General features: G+C 33.8%; 1 protein-coding gene across 1 annotated transcript in view; it reads left to right on the plus strand.

The window, feature by feature from the left end:
* The window catches only part of LOC139499564 (uncharacterized), a 690384-nt gene that overhangs the window by 611387 nt on the left and 53079 nt on the right, over window positions 1-25918 (plus strand). Inside the window, exons 19-22 of the mRNA XM_071288298.1 lie at window positions 2791-3244; window positions 20761-21536; window positions 23427-23457; window positions 25599-25870. Of these exons, the coding sequence (XP_071144399.1) occupies window positions 2791-3244; window positions 20761-21536; window positions 23427-23457; window positions 25599-25870 (1533 nt within the window). The remainder of the gene's footprint in view (window positions 1-2790; window positions 3245-20760; window positions 21537-23426; window positions 23458-25598; window positions 25871-25918) is intronic.

Below are 25918 nucleotides of genomic sequence, written 5' to 3' on the forward strand. Positions count from 1 at the left end.
GAGAAAATTTGATGAAACCAAAAAACGTCGCCTTGGACCATTACATTTCTAACATTAATGATAATTTGATAACTACATGTACTTGTACACAGGTGTTAACTTACTGAAATTGCAAAAAATAGTACACTGTCATATTATTTACATGTGAAAAGAGAATCCCATACAATGCATAAGAGGTATACTTTCGAGACGAATACACTATTTATTTAATATTTAGTACTTGTCATCCCAAAAGACAGTGTTGTATCAAGACTAACTTTCCTCATATAGATATGTTGCGATATGGCGATATGGCATTAGGTTGTGATGACAAATCATACATTTAAATCCAGGAAAACGCGTTTCAGGCCCTCAAACACCCCTAAACAAAATTGCCTCACTATATATAAGACCCAAGCTACGCCCCTGTTCTACCGAGGATTGCCGAATGGTGAACGCTTCTCTGTACCTTTATACTTAAAGAGCAGGGTTCATTTTAAAAAAAAGTTCGTTTGATACAAAATTATCAACGTGTGTACAAACTAATTTGTAACGGACGTTGTATTCTATGTAGGGATGGCCTTTTGTGATCCGCAGATCAGGATGATTATGTTAACGATGCCGCTATATTATTTATATCTGACATGAACCAAAAGTGACAAAACCCTGTAAAGTGGAGAATATCTGGCAGTAAAATCGCCAAGTTGTCCATACAGATCATTTATGAATGCGATGTAAAATACGTGACAATTGTCAGAGTTTTTTAAAGTCTTGAAGCATTTTATTGGAAACAAAGGCACACACGATGTTTTTAACACTCTAGGGACTTTTTCTACTAGTAATGTATGTCTGCCCGGACATATCTTTTCAGTACAAAGTTATCTTTTACAGAAAATCTTAAGGTAAGCATACAAGGTACGTAGTACAGAATAAAAGTGCAAGTTCAAACTGATTTCCAAACTCTTCAAAGTTCCAGGCATATAAACGTGTTGAAGATATGCGGCACAGCTCTATTTTTTTTATATTTGAAAACAAAATAGACTAGTAGTGTATATGAATTAGCTTCACATTCTACGTGATATTTTTTTTAAACTAATAGTCCCAGAAAACTTATTTGCAAAAACAAAACGGACACAAATAACATTTTGCAGAGTTTGTATCTATAAAATAAAATATTATACCTACCTGCCTACCCATGACAAATAATATACCGAGCCAAGTTATTTTTTTGGGGAAAAAAATAAAATATTTTACCTACCTACCTACCCTGTTTCAAAACATAGGGTCGGAAAAGGGCAAACAAACAATATTTTAATTTAGGCCTAAGGACAAGGTACCAGTGGTAAGTGAACAAGTTATAAATAGGTTGTGTTTACAGGTATTCCTTAGATCTTGTTTTTATGCACCCATAAAGACAAGGTACCAGCGGTTTTTTTTCTAGTAGCAACAAATTAAAGTTTCCGCCAATTTAGAACCCAGCTTCGTGTAAACATGTTATACTGTGTGTTGCATTATCAGGTTCATAGCTCATTCATTGCATGTTAATCAGATACTTTATATGTGTAAACACAATGCCTTTTAAGAACACATGGTCATATATTTTGTAAAAGCATGCGTTCCTGTACAAACTATTTTGATTCCAGAAAATTACAAACTAAGAAAAAGATGCCATTGCAAAGATTGTGATTAAAAATAAATCTATTCTAAATGTCCAAAATAATGTGTAGGATACAAAGGACAAATGGGATTTGCTAAACAAATATGTTGATTTAATATCCACATGAAGAAAATGCATATCACACTAGTGTGTTTGTGTTATGATCCTTTTAATTGATCACAATAATATTTGATGATGTGTCTAATAATCCTTTTTTTAAATCATTTCAAAATGAAATGTCATCCCTTTTTTCGTCCCAGAGAGTATCACCAGCCCAGTAATCGGCACTTCGATGTTAATCTGAATATCAATTATATGATAATCTTTTTTAATCTTACTGTTGACAAATCTATAAATTATTCGAAATACTTAGGATTGTCGTATCCCAGTCATAGATAACGTTGGCCGTATTTAAACAATTTTTTTGATTTGTAGATGTTTAATCATGTCAATGCTCTTCAACTTGTACTTGTTTGGCTTTATATATAGTTCGATCTGAGCGTCATTGATGAGTCGTATGTAGACAAAACACGCACCTGACATATCAAACCATAAGCTCTGATAACTATTCAACAAAGGACATCCCACAACAAAGTATACAATAATAGAACTCAAGAAAAAAATCTCTGTTTTGTTGATTTTGCATTGCTGATTATGAAGACTGTTTTTTAAAATTGCTCTCTATCTTCCTCAGTTTTTGCTCAAAATACAAAAGAAGGTTAAACAAAAACAATCCACATTTTAGGGCAATCCCATTGTCCAAAAAATTAAAAGCCTGGTATCGTTGATTTTTTTGGGTTAAAAAAAAATGTGTCACTATCCTCATATTTTCCAAGGTTTAGCTTTTGTATAGACTGTAAGCACAATCAATACATGAATGATAACTATAATGTACATAAAGTATGTTATGTACATGCCTTTAGAAACAAATAAAAAAAGGTTACCAGTGTTGTGTAACTATCTATGACACATATCTTATAAAACAAAACAAAAACCGATATGCTTGTACAACAGTATTGTATAAGCACTTTAAATAGTTCTTTAAATAATAATTATATCATATTGTTCTAAAGAGAAAAGTATGTCATTAACCATTATCAACAACATCATATTCAGCCTTAAAATCTGTACTTAAAATGATGATTATTTGGCAGGAGGATGTGGAAACCAGACGTGCTCTGTTGTACAGCGAAGTAGAGGAATTATTTAAGGATCACGAGGGCAGAACTCATCTTGTTCTTGACAAACAAATATTTGTCAATGCCACTGATAAAAATGATCAAGAAATTGAATCCCTGAAGAAAGCCATCACAGAGCTTACTTTCGATCATCCTTGTTGGGGGGAGAAGATGCCAAACGCATGTGTCCCACTTGAACTGGAGATTGCTGAAATGGTAGCTGCAGGAAAGCAGATCCTGCGATTGGTAGAACTTGAAGAATTAAATTCAATCAGCAAGGTGTCTGTCCTGGATTTAGAACAACTTAATGACTTCCTACACTTCCAACATTCTCTTGGGAAGCTTATCTACTTTGATACCCTTCAGCTCCGAGATCATGTTATAATTAACCCGCTACTCATGGTGGAGGTTATGAGATCTTTTGTGACAGGTATTTATCAATTGAAAACTAAAAGTTTCTGTCTTATTTCGTTTAAATACCATTGTTGTAATTAATCAGAGCATTGACCAAAACTGTTTAAGGTGGCTAGGCCTTTTACCAATGCGCATATTTTAACGCATGTTTCTTACGACGAGTGCCTTGGAAACGGTCGCTTTAAGGGGTCTTCTCAAAAATAGCTTTGACGACCTTGGAACACGGGCGTGTATGAAAGCACCCTTGACGATGTAAACAAGTGATGCAAAACGTTCTTCAAAACAGGAAATACGAACGGTCAGAAATTCAGAGTGCTTTCTTCATTTTTCGCATAAAAGTCTAAAAGGAGAAAAAAATACATGATTTAAGCATAACATTAAAAAAAAATATATATATATAAATACTAACAAAGTCACATGTATGACGACTACATAATTTGGTGCCGCTTCGCTCCCAAAACGCATTCTCATCTTACACGGTCGCCTCTTGGGTCCGTTCGTACCATATTTTGAATTCACTTAAATACCGGTTTAATTAAATGATGTCTTGGAGATTTATTTTTGAAAATGTTTTGCCATTGACGCAATGATTAACTGTAAACAAATGATAGCGATGTAAACAACTTCATGTCATCGTACAGCTTTCAAAAACAAGTACACTTGTGACCTGTATCAGAGACATACATAATGTATATATGTCTCTGCCCGTATAGTATGCTTTAAAGGCATCGGGGCAGGTTTATTTTCAAGCTATAATCCGTTTGGCGTTTTATAACAGTTTGTTTCCAAATATTTTTAGGAGTTTATTCCAGGGTATGCGATATATTTTTCCACTGCAAAATTTTGATAATTATAGTTAAATATTTTTTATTTTCCCCAAAACAAATTTGAACATGCCAGTTTTCTAACAGACGTAATACTTGACAGGCACACCTAACATTTTCATTTAAAGATTTGTTTACCTTATCAAATAATGATCATGAAAATCATCTGATAATTTTTCTCGTATCACAATTCCATGACTTCCGGAACACTAGACTAAGTCCTATAATCTAAGACCTCCGGGCCAATGGTTTCTATTTTTATGATACTTTTCTATTACTTATTTTGCTGAATTGTTATTTTGTTGATTTGCAATTTTCTGTTGTATCTATCAATATGTCAACCGAGTTCATATTTAAAAAAAAAGAAATATCCGCATTAAAACTAAAATAATTGAATCAGAGCACTGAGTGTTATTATAATAGACTAATGCAGTGATCGGGAAGGACGTGTGCCCTGCGCCTATAGCTCATATTGACCAGAAATGGCGCATAGAGTGACAAATGTAAGCGCCCACGTGGTGCACGATATTTTTCACATCGTTTCTAACCGTTAAGATATTGTCAAATGGATTTCCAATCGTGTTCCGTGCCGCCATGTGTGTGTACACAACTGTATAATGTTCCTCCAATCATAGGAGCACCTATATATTTTTGGGACGTCTCGAGTGTTTTCCTATGGTAATAGAACCATGTGGTTTAACGTCTGGGGTGTTTTCCTATTGTAATAATAGAACCATGCGGTCTAACTGATAACCCAAAAAACGTAATTAACCATCATTCATGATATATTTTTTTTATAAAAAAACTTTAAATTTGTGAAATTTGGCTATAACAGACGAGATTTAACTCTAATAATAATCTTTTAATTTAGTTTAGCTTGCTATTGTTTTGATTGAAAAACCCTGAAGCCTTTTTATGAATATAGTTTGTGTCTCCATAAAAGGCGCTTAACTGTCCTTGTCATTTTTTGGTCTTAGGCTTGTTTTGACATTTTGTTAACATGTCTTTAGCGAATATTGTTTTGTTCTATCAATTAATGGTACTCTCTACTGTTAATCTTGTCATCGTGATGAAGTAATAATAATAATACAAGAAGTGCAGAGGAAGTGCCTGAAATGTCCTCTAATACGGAACGTCTGGAATAAGTATGGTATCGACGAAGACCCAAATTTAATGTTAAAAAAAACAACCATGAACATGAACAAGCCAAGGCAACAGTACCAGTTTAAACATTGTAAATACAGGTTATCTTTAATATTGTCCATTTTGGAAGAAGTTTTTGTATATTCATTGAAATTACAGAATCACAGGAACAATATCCATAATATTATTTAAAATCATATAGATTAAAGTACCAACACACTTCTTTGCCAAAAAATAATGATACTTTTTATTTTTTTACAGAAAACAACTCAAATGGCCCACTCATTGACAACATGGCCCATTATTTTTTTAAATGGCCCATTGAATTTATTTTTGAGGGGCCCTGGGCCCATAGTGAAAAAAACCTTCCAGATCACTGCTAATGGATCCAGCAACTTATTTCACTAAAATGATTATTTGTTTTCCTGCAGAAATAAAACGACACTTCAATAATTTGCTGTTTTCTGCCTTTTCATGAAGATGAAAATTGATCAATCGGGGCGGATCCCGCCATTTTCAAAGGGGGTTCCGAACCCAGGACAAAAAGGGGGTGTTCCAACTATATTTCCCCATTCAAAAGCATTGATCGTCCAAAAAAGGGGGGTTCCAATCCCCGGAACCCTCCCCCTGGATCCACCACTGTCAAAAGTAACCGGGACTGGCCTAGTATTCCGACCTTATATATCGGTCTGTGATATAATCTCAATACTGCATGATTTGCGGCGGACCGCAAAATTTTTGGTTTCACCATGTCGGGAATTTGCTAGGACATACACCCGCAGCATGCCGGGCAGTCTCAAACACTACTAAAAACTTTATATATAAAAAAATCTATACTACTACTAGGTTCAGGAAAAGTTTGGATTGTAATTTAAAAACTACGCCCAGTACACAGGAACGCTATATTAGCCGGTGATGTTGGCAAACTTTAACTTCTATCTAAATTTTTGACATGCTTTTTTTAAAAGGTAAGCCAATAAGGAAAATATAGTGGAGTGATGTCATTGCAGCAAAAAATGTGAATGGCAATTTTGTTTGTGAACACTGATTTGATCTTACCTTGGCAAAGAAATGCATAACTAATCATCGATTTATGCGTGATGATAAAAGGAGATAATGTTTTTTTATTTATAATATTGAATTTTAAATTTGAACTTTGGTGGATAGGTGTTTCATTGGCAATCATACCACATCTGCTTATTTTCATATCGTATGGTTGACATAGAAATATGATTAATCTGACAGATGATCCCTTGATTATACAGGGTGTTCAAACAGCTGGATGTATACATACGAAGCCTCGTAGGGTAAAAAGGGGGAATTTTGCCTATACATGCACCAAGCAGAATTGTCCATTCATTTTCTTATGGCAGTCCATATATCTAGCTCCTCTTACTTTGCATAACTTTCATAATTGATACTTATCTGCATGTTCTCATCCGTATTATGCTTGAAATATTTGCTAGTGATCATTCAGTATGCACAAATTAAATTTTCATTATGTGCAATCATATAAAAAACGTAATTTCTGGGACTTTTATTTGTTTGACTATGTGGTATATCAGTTTTTGGTAATTGTTGAAGTCCGTACGGGGACATAAGGCCACGGTTTTTTTATTTGTTGGTTTACGGATCCGCCGACCCGATTTTGCCGATTTTCAGAATAAAAATAAAATTGACTTTTCATGCTTTTTTATTCCCGCCGACCCTTATCAATGCAGTATCCCTGAAAAATAATTAAAATTTCTTTTTTTATAAAATAAAATGCATTAATCATTATATCAAAGTTGATAACAATTTCTGTTGTGAAAAATAAAACTTCCAATTTACGTTTCTAAAAATAGACAAATCAATTATAACTGACCTTGAAATGTCTTTTGCGCAAATAATTTTGCGGAACGAAACCTGTGTTGAAAACCTATTACAAAAATAAGTTCGTTTCCCTTATTTGTCATCAGTCCGTAAGATGCATCATCTCAGAGAAATAGACTTGTCCAAATGTTGACTGGTGGAATAACATCAATTAAAGTACTGAATATTAACAAATCATTTGAAATTTTCTTGTTTCATATTATCAATCATTGGGATAAAAACGGGAATGCATGACAACTGATTAACCCGATATTGTCGTTTTTCCAGTGGACGAGTCTATTACGTTTTTCGACACGTGTGTTGAAACTTATTTTTGTACGACGTTTTTACATTTTTTTTTCTTTATCAGTTTTTGTAACTGAAGATCATTATTTACCAAGTTTTCTGGAATTGATTGAGAGCTACGGGAATCTGTTTTTCTTGTTTGTGAAATGACGATTTAATTTCGTCTTTGTCCGTGCAACCCCTCTTTTTTACAGGAAGTTATTAAACGATGTCCTGCGATGTTCATGATCACTGATCAATAATATTTCATCGAACGAAATGTTAAGAAATGATTACAAAACAGCAAATAAGACAAACACTTTGTTAAGTAAGGTGAAATATATATTTATTTTGCATATTTTTCTGTTTTGAAAGATATTTTTTTTTCTTTTTTTTTCCGACCGACCGACCCGACTTTTTTATGAGAAAAATCCGTAAACCAACAAATTAAAAAACCGTGGCCTAATTGTTATCTTCTATGTAAATTGGTCTCTGGTGAAGAGTTGCCTCATAAAAATGATACCCCATCTTCCTATTTTTATACCCCACGCAACGAAGTTGCCCAGGTAAAACGTTTTTGACCCGTCCGTCCCTCCGTCCGTCAGACAGTCTATCAGTCCTGTTTCTTGTCATCACAACTCTCCTCTCAAACCGCCCAACAAAATTTCATGAAACCTTTTTAGATAATAAGGACATACTACGCAGATATGCATATCGACAGGAAATTATGATTCAAATTTTTTCTAGGAGTTATGCCCCTTTGAACTTTTTTTACTTCACTATACTACTGCAAGTTTGTCATTGCATCTCCTCTCAAACCGCACAACAGAATTTTATGAAACCTTTTTAGATAAGGACATACTATTTAGATGTACATATTTTTTTTCTAGGAGTAACGCCCCTTTGAACTTATTTGCTTCAATATACTACTGCAACAGTTTGTCATTGCAACTCCTCTCAAACCGCACAACAGAATTTCATGAAACCTTTTTAGATAATAAGGACATACTATGTAGATGTGCATATCGACAGGAAATTACGATTAATTTTTTTTCTATGAGTTACACCCCTTTGAACTTATTTGCTGCAGTATACTACTGCAAACAGCTTGTCATCGAAACTCCTCTGAAATCATACAACAGAATTTAATGAAACTTTGTAGATAATAAGGACATACTATGTAGATGTGCATATTGTCAGGAAATTATCGTGATTCATTTTTTTTTCTTATACCATTTTTAGCTCACCTGGCCCCGAAGGGCCAAGTGAGCTTTTCCCATCACTTTGCGTCCGTCGTCCGTCGTCGTTGTTAACTTTTACTAAAATCTTCTCTTCTGAAACTACTGAGCCAAATTAAACCAAACTTGGCCACAATCATCATTGGGGTATCTAGTTTAAAAAATGTGTCCGGTGACCCGGCCAACCAACCAAGATGGCCGCCATGGCTAAAAATAGAACATAGGGGTAAAATGCAGTTTTTGGCTTATAACTCAAAAACCAAAGCATTTAGAGCACATCTGACAGGTGTAAAGGTGATCAGGTCAAGATCTATCTGCCCTCAAATTTTCAGATGAATCGAACAACCCGTTGTTGGGTTGCTGCCCCTGAATTGGTAATTTTAAGGATATTTTGCTGTTTTTAACCAGATTTTTGTGACAAAAATGTCGGTTATTGATTTGGGGATGTACGGCGTGCGGGCGGGCGGCAATCAAATGTTGTCCGTGCATTATCTCATGAACCGTTCAACCAAAGCTTTTAAAATTTTAATATGCTGTTACTGACAACTAAATGAAAGCCAAGTTCAATAATGGCGATTTTGACTTTCACCGTTCAGGAGTTATGGTTCTTGAAAGATTGAAAAATGGAGTTTCCAGTCGTGTCCGTGCATTTACGCATGAACTGTTCTACCAAAGCTTCCCAAATTTTAATATGTTGTTACCGATGACAAAATGGAGGTCAAGTTCAATAATGACGATTTTGACTTTTACTGTTCAGGAGTTATGGTTCTTGAAAGATCGTAAAATGGTGTCTCCATTCACGTTGTTGCATTTACTAATGAACCATTCAATCTAAGCTTTTCAAATTTTAATATGTTGATACTGACTACAAAATGGAGGTCAAATTTGATATTGACGATTTTCACTTTCAGCATTCATCAGTTATGGTTCTTGTGATATTGCCAGGACACAAATAAATGTTAATAAATCCGGTTTGCTGTCATTGTGACAGCCTCTTGTTGGTTATTATCTTGAATATTATTATAGATAGAGATAAACTGTAAATAGCAATAATGTTCAGCAAAGTAAGATCTACAAATAAGTCAACGTGACCGAAATGGTCAGTTGACCCCTTTAGGAGTTATTGCCCTTTATAGTCAATTTTAAACCATTTTTCGTAAATCTTAGTTATCTTTTACAAAAATCTTCTCCTCTGAAACTACTGGGCCAAATTAATCCAAACTTGGCCACAATCATTTTTGGGGTATCTAGTTTAAAAATTGTGTCCGGTGACCTGGCTATCAAATAAAGATGGCCGCCACGGCTAAAAATAGAACATAGGGGTAAAATGCAGTTTTTGGCTTATAACTCAAAAACCAAAGCATTGAAAGCAAATCTGAAGTGGGTAAAATTGTTCATCAGGTCAAGAACTATCTGCCCTGAAATTTTCAGTTGAATCGGACAACTCGTTGTTGGGTTTCTGCCCCTGAATTGGTAATTTTAAGGAAATTTTGCTGTTTTTTGGTTATTATCTTGAATATTATTATAGATAGAGATAAACTGTAAACAGCAATAATGTTCAGCAAAGTAAGATTTACAAATAAGTCAATGTGACCAAAATGGTCAGTTGACCCCTTTAGGAGTAATTGCCCTTTATAGTCAATTGTAAACCATTTTTCGTAAATCTTGGTTATCATTTACAAAAATCTTCTCCTCTGAAACTACTGGGCCAAATTAATCCAAACTTGGCCACAATCATCTTTGGGGTATCTAGTTTAAAATATGTGTCCGGTGACCCGGCCATCAAATAAAGATGGCCGCCACAGCTAAAAATAGAACATAGGGGTAAAATGCAGTTTTTGGCTTATAACTCAAAAACCAAAGCATTTAGAGCAAATCTGACATGGGTAAAATTGTTTATCAGGTCAAGATCTATCTGCCCTGAATTTTGCAGATGAATCAGACAACCTGTTGTTGGGTTGCTGCCCCTGAATCGGTAATTTTAAGGAAATTTTGCTGTTTTTGGTTGTTATCTTGAATATCTTGAATATTATTATAGATAGAGATAAACTGTAAACAGCAATAATGTTCAGCAAAGTAAGATTTACAAATAAGTCAATATGACCGGAATGGTCAATTGACCCCCTTTAGGAGTTATTGTCCTTTATAGTCAATTTTTCACAATTTTCATTAAATTTGTAAATTTTTATTAACATTTTCCACTGAAACTACTGGGCCAAGTTCATTATAGAAAGAGATAATTGTAAGCAGCAAGACTGTTTAGTAAAGTAAGATGTACAAACACATAACCATCACCAAAACACAATTTTGTCATGAATCCATCTGCTTTCTTTATTTAATATTCACATAGACCAAGGTGAGCGACACAGGCTCTTTAGAGCCTCTAGTTTTTCTAGTTATTTTAATTCTCCAGTGGCAATGTGGGGACTGACTGCCCAAGCGGGGCCGGCTTCAGTTATTCACAATATAATCAACCAATGAGCCCGCACCCTATGTCGGACTCTATAACAATCATCCCATCAACCAAATATTTTGAAACATATTTAGAATTCAAGAAACAGACAAGTCCATGAAAATGAGGTTAAGTTCAGATAAACCCTGCAAGACAGACATATTTGTTTTTCATTCATTATTTTGTACATAAATCACCCATTAGTTTTCTCATTTGATTTGTTTTAAATTGTTCATTTGTCATTCAGAGTCCTTTAAAACCAACTATGCAGAATAGGTTTTACTCATTGTTGAAGTCCATATGGTGACCTACATGTATAGTTTTTTCTGTGTTATTTGGTCTCTTGTGTCTCATTTACAATCATATCACATCCTCTTATTTGATATTTTAATTTGTTATTATACATTTAATAATCATTTCATACACCATGAAGATGACCTATTGATTACACAATATAGCATATTAAAAGAGGACTTACTGTTGACCAATGAACCATACAAATGATTATGTGGTCAATGACAATTGCCAGACAGAATTGTAAATTATTGCACGCAAATAGTTTATCTACTACATGTACCTTTTAGTATTTATTATTTTTGAGTATATGTCCAACATGTTGACGACAGACAGTCAATGGTAAACCATAATATGTCCTGAAAACAGGCGTAAAAAAAAGCCTCAACTAAATCAAATTTTTGAAACTTGATTGATTTTATTCCTCTAACATGTCTAATGTCTATGAGATCAAATTTTTAAAACATTTATTAATATTGTTAATTTCAATGTACTAGTATACATGTATGTATTGTTGCCATTTATACATCATGTACATGTACAATCATAAGCTGATCAGCTCTATATTTTCATTATCTTTATTCTCCTTCACTGTTTTTTATAAGACTCAATATATGTATATATGATCTGTATTCATCATTGGGACAGGTAGGTGAAGTAGGTCCTTTTGATTGGATTTTTTTTATGGATTTTGACAGCACTAAAGCATATACATGTAGTTCCAATTCATAGTTGATCTTAGCTCCTTAAGTGGATTGTGGCAACACATATTGCATATACATATAGAATGTTGTTCTTAAGTTTCAGCACTTTACGCATAGTTTCCGGTTGCAAGACTAGAATATGATACTGACTTCTCATGAAATTCTGTCAGTACTTTGCCAATAGTTTCCAAGTAAAGTTGAACATTCCAAGATCACTCCTTCCATTTGCATGTACATGTACAAATGTACTTGCAGCCTGAAATTAAATATCAGAGTAATTCTGTCAGAAAATCAACAATTATTGACATGCAAAAGCATATAGATGTAGACTTAAGTTCATAATGGATAATGTGTCCATGGGACAAGATGAGCAGCAACTTGCATATAAAGAATGAAAAGAGTGACACCACCCAAATTTGTACTTGAATTGAGTGTTGTTGTAGTAAGCATTGCATATAAGTTTCAGAATATTTGGATGAAGCAAACTTGTGTTAAAGAAAGGAACAAAAAATCTGCATTTTTTTTAATTTGTAAAGGGGCATAACTCTAGAAAAGTAAAAGCGACCCCACCAAAAATTCAAAATTCATGTGTGTTTGTTGGTATATATATGCATAAATTGTGTATTAGTTTCATAACATTGATAGAGGCAAAATGAAGTTGGAGAACAGAAACCAAATTTGGGACGTACATGCAAGTTTGATAAGGCTGACAATGCAAGGGTAAAACTTAATGCCCCTGCCGCTATGGTTTTGAACATAATGAAGAATTTGTGGTGATCAATAATGAGCAAACAAAATATAATAACATGCACAGCAAGCGTAAATAGTGATTTTGTTTTTATAGGTTGAATGAAGACTTCTTGCTGTTCGGCTGCCTTCAATTCTGAAATGCAGCTCAGTCCTCATGAAATAATGATGCTGTCAGAGGCTTCTTGTACCCTGTTAGGAATATAGGATACACACATTTTGTATTTATTAAAAAATACTATTCACAAAACAATAATGATTTTTTCAACTCAAAATACAGTATCTGGCCAAAAGTAATAGTCAACTGCATTTTTTTGCTATATATTTTATATAAAAACACATTTGAGGGCATTTATGGTTGGATTTTTATCTTCGAGGCCTTAAAAGAAGTAGAATGGTCTAAATTAATATGTGTTTATTTGATAATAGGTTCGTTTTCATGTGTTTTTGTTTTCCCTTGAAAAATGCTTGAGAACACATAAAATATTTTTTTATAATTTAATTTGGTTGAACATATATATATTTAAGTTAAATATATATCGAATTTTTGAACAGAAAATATTGAAAATGAGACACCAAAAAAAAAAAATATAACCAAAAAATAAACCTGTGATAATACTGCTTCTATTGGTACCAGGATGCTTAAAATCAATCCCAAATGATCCCAGAATAATTTTTTTTGAAAAAATGTAGTTTTATTGTCGATCCTGCAACTTTTGTTGCAGAAAGCTCGACATAGGGATAGTGATCCGGCGGCGGCGGCCGCGGCGGTGTTAGCTAACTTCTTAAAAGCTTTATATTTTAGAAGGTGGAAGACCTGGATGCTTCAACTTTGTATATAGATGCCTCATGTTACGAAGTTTCCGTCAGTCACATGTCCAATGTCCTTGACCTCATTTTCATGGTTCAGTGACCACTTGAAAAAAAAGTTAAGATTTTTTGTAATGTTGAATTCTCTCTTATTATAAGTAATAGGATAACTATATTTGATATGTGCGTACCTTGAAAGGTCCTCATGTCTGTCAGACAGTTTTCACTTGACCTCGACCTCATTTCATGGATCAGTGAACAAGGTTAAGTTTTGGTGGTCAAGTCCATATCTCCGATACTACAAGCAATAGGGCTAGTATATTCGGTGTATGGAAGGACTGTAAGGTGTACATGTCCAACTGGCAGGTGTCATCTGACCTTGACCTCATTTTCATGGTTCAGTGGTTATAGTTAAATTTTTGTGTTTTGGTCTGTTTTTCTCATACTATATTTGTTGTATGGAATGATTGTAAGGTGTACCTATCTAGCGGGCAGATGTCATGTGACCTTGACCTCATTTTCATGGTTCAGTGGTCAAAGTTAAGTTTTTGAGTTTTGGTCTTTTTATCTAATACTATATGCCAAAGGTCATCTATATTTGGTGTATGGAAATATTTTATGATCTTTGTGTCAGTCGCGCAGGTTTTATTTGACCGTGACCTCATTTTCACAGTTCATTGCACAGTGTTAAGTTTTTGTGTTTTGGTCTATTTTTCTTAAACTATATATGTTGTATAGAAGCATTGTTAGCTGTATATGTCTGTCTGGCATGGTTCATCTGACCTTGACCTCATTTTCAAGGTTCATTGGTCTTTGTTTAGTTATCTTGGTTAATGTTAAATTTATGTGACAGTTGTATTAAAGCTTAGCTTTATACTTAGGACTATCAACATAATATCAATGATTAGTATAGAAGGCGAGACATTTCAGCGTGTGCACTCTTGTATACAATATACATGAACAGATAAAAATCTCAAGTGACGCATACTTTAGGCCACACTCTGTACATGTTTAACCCTGAAATTTTTGTATACCTAACAGAATTAGGGGGGGGGGTTATGGTAAACAAATTGTGATTGATCAAGACCAATTCTTCAATAAGATGTATTGCCTCCTACTGTAGGGTTTATCATTTACAAATTAGGCCAATTATATCATATTCTCAAGAAAATAAACAAGTCAATCAAACCCCTTGAGGACCTTAATTGAGGTGGACAGGGGTAAGTAGACAGGGGAATGAGAGATCAGAGAAAAGGGGTATCTTGGAAATATATTTTGTCATTTTTATTTTGTCTTGGAGCAAGGAGATGGAAGTATTGAAGTAAAGTTGGGGGGGGGGGGGGGGGGATTTTAGGGTAAAAGGGAAGGGAAATATAATTGGGGCTAGGGAGTAGAGACTGTCCAGAGGGAAGCTATGGGGTACCCAACATACAAATGACCCTAACTTGGCTACGAAATTAGATATTACAAATGATGATTAAAAAAGACTAATTCTTTGACACTAACGGTAGCGTAAAAATGACAGTGATGGTGCTTCATAGTAGATGTCATCCCTTTCTCTTCGGCCGTTTGCACACGGATATTTTTCAAAACTGGCCAGACATGTTTACAACTTGTCTGTAAAGGGTAAAATAAACACATAAATAAGATACCAGCTATAAGGCCAAGTAAAATTAATTAGTAGATTTTCATCCAAATTTTTGAAAAAAATGGGGCGGGTGGGAGGATTTTATTTTTTAAATTTTATTTCATATGAAACCTTCTTGTCACGTGTTATTCAATCATATATATGCAAGTGTAATAATAAGCTTAAATCACGTAAACACATCCATTAGGTATTGTTTATAAAACAATAACAATCAAAACCAAAGAGTAACAAAAGACTCATAAAACCAAAAGACATTTACATCAACAGTTACAAATAATTAGTAGGAAACAACACAAACTCCACTAAAAACCAGGAATGAAATCAGGTGCTCCGGAAGGGTAAGCATTTCCTGCACCGTATACAGCACCCGTCATGTTATTTCTTTGTTCAGTTCGATAATGAGGGAAGGTTGTTATGACTGAGGAAGAATATCACTGAGATATGATTTGATTTCTGACAGACTTTTGTCCAATCAGCTCATGATGGCAACCATAAAATAGAGTGATGACCTTAATTTGATGATTCATAGCCCTGTCTTAGCAACTTTTGAGAAAGCAGTATTTCTCGTTGAACAAAATCAGCGTACTTTGAGCTAGCTCTAGAGTAACGTATCAATATGGAAACACATTTACTCCATATGCTGGTGCCGCTTTTTCAAATTCGTAAATATATATCTCTGATTGGCAATCACTGTTCTACATGTAATTGCCGCTTTAGAAACCTATTTTATAGTAAACAGCAGAAATGTGAAGAAATGCTCTCTTCAGTTGGACTACCTACATCAAATGTATTTTGCTTTCTAAGCTATGTTTTGTTGTCCTAATAAAATGAAGCAAATACATTGGTATGCAACACGAGTACAATAAGTACAGAATAAAATGAAAACTCAAACAGTGTTGAAATAATAGGGTTGGTCCTTAATATGCAAGATGCAAATATAATTACAATGTAGAACATAAAGTCGTTTAATGACTCTATCTAGGGTATTGGGACAGAGGATGTTTTCTGTTTTTTTTTATACAAAAAACGAAAGGCATGGCTCAATTTATTTCTAAGAACTTGCTGTAAATTAATAAATAAAAAATGCGTGTTTGTCGATTTTCTGAACTCAATATACGGTCATTAATCTAAAAAATTCATGCTTGTGTCAATTTCTTTATTCCAGTCAAATGTGTTCCAGGATTCTGACGCTTTTGGGTTTCCTTCACAGTCCAAATTTCTTGACACATGAAAGTCATTGTATAAATAATATAAATCCAAGGTGTTTTACTCACAAACATTTGTGTCATTTGTGACATAGTGTACGGCGATTTTCGTTCTTGGACACAGCGTATTACTCGTTACTCAAAAATTTCACACCCTTCTTGTAATCAATCTTTAATTTCGGTAAATGATGTTGTCATCATAGATCAGCAGAATATATTGACTTAATCATTCAGTTAGAATGCACTGAGAAATACGAAAACCGAAATTTGAAACAGGACGTTTTACACGAAACGAAATATCAACATACCGGTAACGGAAATGAACAAAATCCGGAAATCGTATTTTTTTTCACAAATAAAAAAAATCGGGGCGGGAAGGTATGAGGGGCGGGCGGGGATGAAAATCTATCAATTAATTTTAATTGGCCTAACGATTAAACATGGAACAGAAATTGAGCCCGTGCAAGGTTTCAGCCGCAGTTATTTTCAACAGTAGCGAGTATTTTAAGAAAACCCCCAAGTTTGTATTTTTCTTGATACTTATAACATTTGGCTGCCTAATATATCGAAATCTATGTACTTTCTTATGTAATAACTCTACCTTCATCGTTGTATATTCGCCACAATGTCTGTTATGCATGTACATGGTCGTATTCATCAATATAGTATGCTGGTCGGAACTGGCGACCTTGAAATTCCTCTGGTCCGATGATGGCACCAAATTAGAGGTAAGCAACTCGCGCCAGACAAAATTACCGTATTTCACCAAAATAATCAAAATTTCGCTTTTTCATAACAAACAGTAATACGATAACCACATTTATATTCAGCCATCGTTTATTGATATAATTACAAACATTATTTTATTAAAGCCATCAATAAAGAATTCACAATTAAGTAATTAATGTAGTGCATTGAAATCAGACCTTATGGGGTAGAGGGGTTAAACAAAAGCTCGTAACTTTTTTAAAAGCCTGGTGACCCCCATTTTATTTTACCTTTGAATGTTCGAAAAGTTCATAGCTTTGACATATCAGTTTTTAGAAAAAATCTACTGGGGAAATTTTACGAAAAATCGATTAAACCAATATTTTTTGCCTTAAACTGAAATTAGAAAATGCAAAATTTAGACATCAATCTGAAAATAAAAGGATTTTTAAGTCAAAAACAACAAAGGGAAAGGTTTACATTTTAAATTCTAATATTTTTTCACATGAAAATCATACTGACTTGGTTTTAAAAGTCTTTGAATTTGATGTAACCATTATTGTTGAAAGGGTGGACATGTTTGGAAATAGGGTCTAAATCGCACATTTCACTTCAATTTGAGGGGGAAACAAGCCTGGTGACCCCCTTTTTTCTTTGCATTTTTGGATTCAGCATAAAAAAATCTACAGAATATGTGAAAATAAAAAAAATCTACTGGGGTTCACTATAGGGGTGAGCCACCTTAAGGCTTTTATTTCATGTTCATGCTGATAAATATTGTTTCTTATATGTCCTCATGGATTTCTTTTTTATCCTTCGATGTTGCCCACAATGTAAAAATAAATGGTAACCCTTTTTTATGAGGGTCCGTCTGTCTGAAGCACATCAATATTCAGACACTGTTTGCGATTAGGTTTTGCTTACTTGGTAGGATTGGCTGTCGTCAGATTTTCTACACCCTTAATCATAAGTTCTATTAAGCATTTTTATGCCCCACCTACGATAGTAGAGGGGCATTATGTTTTCTGGTCTGGCTCCGTTCTTTCGTCTGTGGTTCCGTTCGTCCGTCTGTGCGTCCGTTCGTTCAGGTTAAAGTTTTTGGTCAAGGTAGTTTTTGATGAAGCTGAAGTCCAATCAACTTGAAACTTAGTACACTTGTTGCTTATGATATGATCTTTCTAATTTTAAAGCCAAATTAGACTTTTGACTTCAATTTCACGGTCCACTGAACATAGAAAATGAAAGTGGAAGTCTTTGGTCAAGGTAGTTTTTGTACGCCCGTCAAAATTTTGACGGGACGTATTATGGTATACAAATGTCCTGTGTCCGCCCGTCCGTCTGTCTGTCCGGCGTAAACATGTCGCACCGTAACTTGAGAACGACTTATCAAAATTTCATGAAACTTAACATAGTTGTTTCTTATGATGGTCAAATGATCTGTATACTTTTTGGTGAAAATAAGATTAAAACTTTTTGAGTTACGGCATTTTGTAACTAAAACAGGGGTGTGTTTTTTTCACATGTCGCACCATATCTCAAAAACAATTCTTGATTATGGCTTAAAACTTTAAACACTTCTTAGTTATATTAATCTTAATATCTGTATTCTTTTTGGTGATGATTCATAATTTTATTTTTGAGTTATTGAGTATTTTGTAAAAAAGGGGGAGGGTTTTTTTACATGTCGCACCATATCTCAAAAACGATTTATGATTATTGCTTAAAACTTTACACATGTCTTTGTTATATTAATTTAAAGATCTGTATACTTTTTTGTGATGATTCAAAACTTTATTTTGGAGTTATTGAGTATTTTGTTAAACAGGGGAGGTTTTTTTTACATGTCGCACCGTATCTCAAAAATAATTTATGATTATTGCTTAAAACTTTACACACTTCTTTGTTATATTAATCTAAAGATCTGTATACTTTTTGGTTTTGATTCATAATTTTATTCTAGTGATATTTAGTTTTTTGTAAAAAAAAAACAGGGTTGGGGGTTTCACATGTCCCGCCGTGTCTCAAAAACAATATATGGTTATTGCTTAAAACTTTCTAAGAAACTATTTATGATTATTGCATAAAACTTCCACAGAAGACGTCGGGCGTATCATGCGCTCATGGCGCAGCTGTTTATTGATGAAATTGAAGTCCAATCAACTTGAAACTTAGTACATATGTTCCCTATAGTATAATCTTTCTAATTTTAATGCCAAATTAGATTATTACCCAATTTCACGGTCCATGGAACATGCAAAAGGATAGTGCGAGTGGGGCATCCATGTACTTTGGACACATTCTTGTTTACTTTTATTAAATGAACTCATACCTGGTTGGATAAGTCATATTTTTTTTATCCGTACATTATTAAAATTGATAAAGAAAATGGGGAATGTGTCAAAGCGACAACAACCCGACCATAGAGCAGACAACAGATTATTGTATGAATAGGTTATACATTCCTGTATTCTTATCATCTGCATTTAACATACAATTCTTAAAAACTCCTGATCAACTTGCAAATTTTCTTTTCTGAAGCGGCGCTTCCGCCATGGTTGGTATGTATGACGTCATGACATCAGAAATCTAAATTAAGCAAGATTTTTTTTTATATGGGCCTTCAATTTACAGATAAATAGAAAGAAAACGTCAATATCCGTAAAAATAGAAACAAGGCGTCAGATACGAACAATAACTTTGAAATATGTAATTGTCATATCCGACAAAAACAGTTAAATAATACATTATATGTTATATTTTAAATATTGTCCCCGACTTCAAACAAAAAATTTGCCATGGCTGAAAAAGGATAACATGCATTTTTTGTCTTTTATCCTAAAACATGTAAAAGACAGAGCAAGTCTGACAAAAGCAGACTTGTTTATAATGTTACGATTTACCTACTCTTTATTAACATCAAAACTGTCAGATGACTTCTATACCAGTTATCATGAGTATTGCCATTAGAAATTGGACGTTTACTTTTATTAGTTTTTGAGAATTGAATGCCATTTTGAATACTTAGACCATTTGGAAGAAAATTTCATCCTCATAAGGATTGTGTGTAATAATTTTTTGTCTACAATGTTATACTTTTTTTTTATTTGACCATGGTATATCTGGCTGGAACTTTAAAGCATATTTTGCCTATCATACCACAATGACACAAGCCATAATTGGAATCACAGTGGCAAACTATTATATTAAAAGAGGGGCAAATAAGTGAAAGACATTCAAAGTTTTATGTTGATTTTACCTAATATTAGCCCACATAATTATTATGACAGCCTTTACAAGGTACAGAAAAGATATCGTGTATACTAGTACTAAACAGGGATTATTGACAGTTAATGATACATGCTACTGTACCTATTTTTATAATTTGTCAGGAATATGACAAATGCAACCTTTACACATCCATGCACATGGCTTGTTTAGAATATGACTACATGCAACCTTTTGTTTGCATTCGTACCCAACTTTTTCTCACCTTGCAGTGTTCATAATGTAATGATACACAGACTGCTAACATGTAGAATTCCGTTTAAGTTGACCAATGAATAGTTATAGTCATTAAACTATAATATCGTTTCTCTTAAAAAAAAAAATTTTTTTTTTTTCAGATATAGGATTTTGGCCAAAGAAAAAAGAATTACAGCAAACTTTCAGAAGAATGTCAGAAAGTGGGATAATACGCCGAGAAGACCTGTATCAGATCTGGAAACAGAAGGACTTCCGTGCAGTTTTACCGTACAAAGAGTTTATATTCAACATCCTCATTCATTTAGATATTCTGGCAGAGCAAAGGAGATATGATACAGCTACAGGAAGTCGGTTGCCAGTAGAGAACTTCTTTGTTCCCTGTATGGTCACAGAAAGAAATACCACCAGCTTCATGGAAAAAGAATGTACACCAGAGAGAGCAATATGTTTAGCGTTTGTTTTTAAAGGAACTGTCATACCACCAGCTTTGCCCAATCGTCTGATCAGTGCATGTTTGAGCATGTGGACTTTGAAGCAGTATGAAGGAAGAAAACTCCTCTTTTCAGGATTTATTGTAGTCTCATTTGACAAGGCACATGATGTTGTAGTATGTGTTGAAGGCAACAAGATTCTCCTTTATATAGTCCATAAATCTTCGGCTGGACTTATAGTACAAGATGTAGCCACTGGAGTTAAGGAATGTTTGGTTACAACAATGAAGAGAATATCAGATTTCTATCAGTCAACCATCCATGAAATACACAGCCAACAATTACCTTTTCACCTTGAATATTCATGTTCTCAGTTGACATGCTTCATTAGCGAAGAGATAGCTTTGCAGACCAATGTATGGGTTTGTGACGAACATAGTCAAACACACAGATCAAGAAACTGGGAGGTTTGGAGCCAAGATAAGGTATATATTTTATAGCCTCAAATCTTGACTTACATCTAGAATTTGACAAAGAGGGTCGGTTGAAAACAAAACTTTATGACAAAAGAGATGATTTCAGCTTTCCAATTGTGAACTTTCCATTTCTTAGTAGCAACATTCCAGCAGCACCTGCATACGGGGTTTATATCTCCCAATTGATACGATATTCCCATTCATGCATTTCCTATCATGATTTTCTTGATAGAGGGTTACTGCTCACAAGGAAGCTATTAAACCAAGAGTTCCAAATGGTGAATCATCCCTTCGTAAATTTTACGAATGCCATCACGAGTTGGTTGACCGTTATGGAATAACCGTTTCACAAATGATATTGGATATGTTCCTTACATCGTAACTACAATCCCCTTCCCTTTTATGAATGTGACCTACCGAATTAGACTATTTACCGGATTTGTTATCACATAAGCAACACGACGGGTGCCACATATGAAGCAGGATCTGCTTACCCTTCCGGAGCACCTGAGATCACCCCTAGTTTTTGATGGGGTTCGTGTTGTTTATTCTTTAGTTTTCTATGTTGTGTCATATGTACTATTGTTTGTCTGTTTGTCTTTTTCATTTTTAGCCATGGCATTGTCAGTTTATTTTAGATGACTATCAGTTTGACTGTCCCTTTGGTATCTTTCGTCCCTCTTTTATATAGTCAGTAAGCAGAATGTGCAAATTAAAAAAAAATCAAAATCAATAACAGGATCAAGGACAAATTAAAAATTATTTTTGTACGAAGTTAACACAATAATAACTATAATTAAAAATAGTTCCTTTATCCTTACTGTGCATAGATCTAACATGACTAAAAAATGTTGTTCATTTTGTTTACAATACATACTTATAAACTAAAGGACAGAGAAACAGGACATTTGTATATTTTCTGTGTTGTAAACATTGAGGTGGTGATTAAGAACTATTTTGAGTGTTATATTTATGTCCTGTTTGTTTGTTGCTAAGTTTATCAGTTGTCCTTCCTTTTTAGCTCACCTGGCCCGAAAGGCCAAGTGAACTTTTCTCATCACTTGGTGTCCGTCGTCCGTTGTCGTCGTTAACTTTTTACATTTTGAACTTCTTCTAGAGAACCACTGTATGAAATGAAACCAAACATGGCATGAATGTTCCTTATGAGGTGCTGACCAAGTGTTGTTATTTTGTAGCCGATCCATCATCCAAGATGGCCGCCAGCGGGGGACTTAGTTAACATAGGACCCTATGGGAAATGCATACAAATGACTTCTTCCAGAGAACCACTGAATGGAATGAAACCAAACATGGCATAAATGTTCCTTATGAGGTTCTGACCAAGTGTTGTTACTTTGTAGCTGATCCATCATCCAAGATGGCCGCCAGCAGGGGGACTTTGTTTAACATAGGACCCTATGGGAAATGCATACAAATGACATCTTTTAGAGAACCACTGAATGGAATGAAACCAAACATAGCATGAATGTTCCTTATGAGATGCTGACCAAGTGTTGTTAATTTTTCTCTGATCCATCATCCAAGATGGCTGCCAGCAGGGGTCTTAGTTTAACATAGGACCCTATCGGAAATGCATACAAAAGTCTTCTTCTAGAGAACCACGGAATTGAATGAAATCAAACATAGCATGAATAGTCCATCCCTTATGAGGTGCTGGCCAAGTGTTGTTACTTTGTAGCCAAATTTTATCTGTTTTTATATGATTTCAAAAACCCAAGTAGAGTCAGGTGAGTAATACAGGCTCTTGAGAGCCTCTAGTTTTGCCATGATGACATATGTCTTTCTCTAGCTTTAATTTTTGATTTTACCCTTTGCATTTTCTGATTTGTATACTTTTAAACAATGTCAAATAATTATATAAGTATTTTATTTCTACAGAGGAATGAACAGTGTGAGCAGAATTGTCCAGGTAAGATATCCCATGTATACAAAGTTAGGATCCATATAATTTATTTTCCGCTGGCATACGTTAGTGGCATACGTAAATTTTATTATTATAGAAAAAGGATGATAGGAAAAATTGTTTAACATTTTAAATGATCAAAGAAATGATTTGAAGGTGTGTATTACCACATTTCCAATTGAATTTGTATTTTTTAGTACATTAACAGGATTTAGGTCCAAATATGTGTTATCGAAAATATAATCTAGAATATCAGTTATTACTAGCAATTCATTTAGACTTTAAATATGATTATTTGTTTTAATGTGGAAATTTAAAAAATGAAATAGCAGGTTACATATGAACTATCTCAAGTCATTCAACAATGAAATGTTAGTCAAGTTTCTTAGTTAGCTTTGTTTCCAACGTACCTACCTGATGTATATCACCTACGATATATACCTTATTTAAAAAGGTCAACAGTCATCCAAGTTGTTTAAATGCTCTTTATTTTCTTAGAGGCATCCATCAGTAACTTGTTATTAGCATGTGATGTTTACAAACATAGCAATAGACCGATCAGAAAACATTAGCAAATGTTGGGGCTTGGATGTACTAAAATGTCCAAGAAGAATGTTATTTCAATGACTAAATGTCATTGGAATGATTTTTAACCAACATATAGATGCAGACGAAACTTATGGAGAGATATAATTGGATACTTTTAGCAGTCAAATTTATTTTGAAATAACATATTGATGTGTTACTGAAGACTTCTCCGGATAATAAAATAAAAATGACATGATTTTCCCTCACAACGTTAGCTTTGGTCAATCCTTCTCACTATACTTAGTGTGTAGGTGGGTCGGCTCAATTAATGGTGTATCATGTACGATTTTGAAAAAAAAAGATTTTTTTGTTTTGTGCATTTATCATGTTTATGAAAACGAAATATTCATATACATGTAGTATTTCGATATTAGCAAACTATTTGGTTCACTTTTGTCCCAAAACAATGCTGATGTATTTTTAGATAGCAATACAATAGTTCAACCTCATTTAAATCTGTATTCGTACAAACTTTGATTTGACTATTCCCTGGATATGGGAAACACATATGATAAGAGTGATTAATTTCAAAAATTGATAAAATGAGCATTGAAATGTGATATAAGGGTTCCCTGTCCATATCTCTTACATGTAAAAACAAACATTTTGGATTTTATTTCCAGACATATTTAGAATAAACAAAAACTGTCATTGTTAGATGATGTGTATGTTTTATCGAAATTTGTAAATACTTTTATCTCTGTTCAAATTTTGGACGAAAGGAAAGAGCAAAAAATATATCATGGATATAGAGCCATAGTCATGATATTAGTCATTATCATCACTTAAAATCGTTTGAATTTATATTTAGTATTGACATTTATAATACATCTTTGAAATTACAGTTTTTTACTTCATATGTTATTCTAAATTCACATTGATATACCGAAATTACTTCTGTCTATAAATAGTTACCAAAGGTACCAGGCTAATTATTTAATAAGCCAGACGCCTGTTTCATCTTACTAAGACACTTCAGTGAAGCTGACAGATCAAAATAGTTATAAAGTCAAAAAGGAACAAAGTTGAAGAGCATTGAGGACCCAAAATTAAAAAAATAGTTATAACATTCAATACATTTTTATTAAGTGAAGGATTTAAAGACGACACGATATAAGGCTGTAGAAAACATTTCAATTACTTTACAGATTCTTTTAAATAAACAAATTCAGATGGATATTTAATACACCATAAAACGTTTTGACTATTTTCTGCAAAGAGTAGTTATTTCAAGACTGGTTTTAACTTCCTTTTTGTTCGTATATTATTACTAAATCTTTTAAACACATTGTGCTTAGGCAGCAACCATTTGATTTTCTGGAGGGCTATGGATTTAATGGGAAAAGAAGTTTTTTTTCAGTTTTTGGAGAAAAAAATAATTTGTTTTTGTTTCTGAGAAAAACATAGATCGCGATAAAAATAGATTGTTGTTTTTCGCCATAGGCGAGAAATAAAAGTTTGTTCAGAAAAAAATCCATAGCCCCCCCCTCCCATAAAATCAAATGGTTGCTGCCTTATTGTAAGGCAAGTAAGATTTTCAGACAAATGTTTAATTTCAGGTTTAAGTGATGATGCTTTAAACCAAAGACCAAGCGATACTGAATTATTGCGTTTTTCAATGAAATGTGCATCAAGCCAAATGTATAAATTAGTGACATATCTTGAAATGTCTGAGGAATGGGAGGATATCACACACAATTATCCAAACAATATAAAGGTAGCAAAATTTTTGGTTCTATCAAAATGGAAAGAGATGAAAGAAGAGAGCAATTTCAAAGCTTTGGCAGAAGCTCTGACAAACACAGATATATCAACACATGTTTTGTGTCAAGTAAGTTTTTATGAATACATTTTAAAGATTTAAGTACTGTAAACCAAC

This window comes from Mytilus edulis, chromosome 12 (genome assembly GCF_963676685.1).
Source record: "Mytilus edulis chromosome 12, xbMytEdul2.2, whole genome shotgun sequence".
Classification (NCBI taxonomy): domain Eukaryota; kingdom Metazoa; phylum Mollusca; class Bivalvia; order Mytilida; family Mytilidae; genus Mytilus; species Mytilus edulis.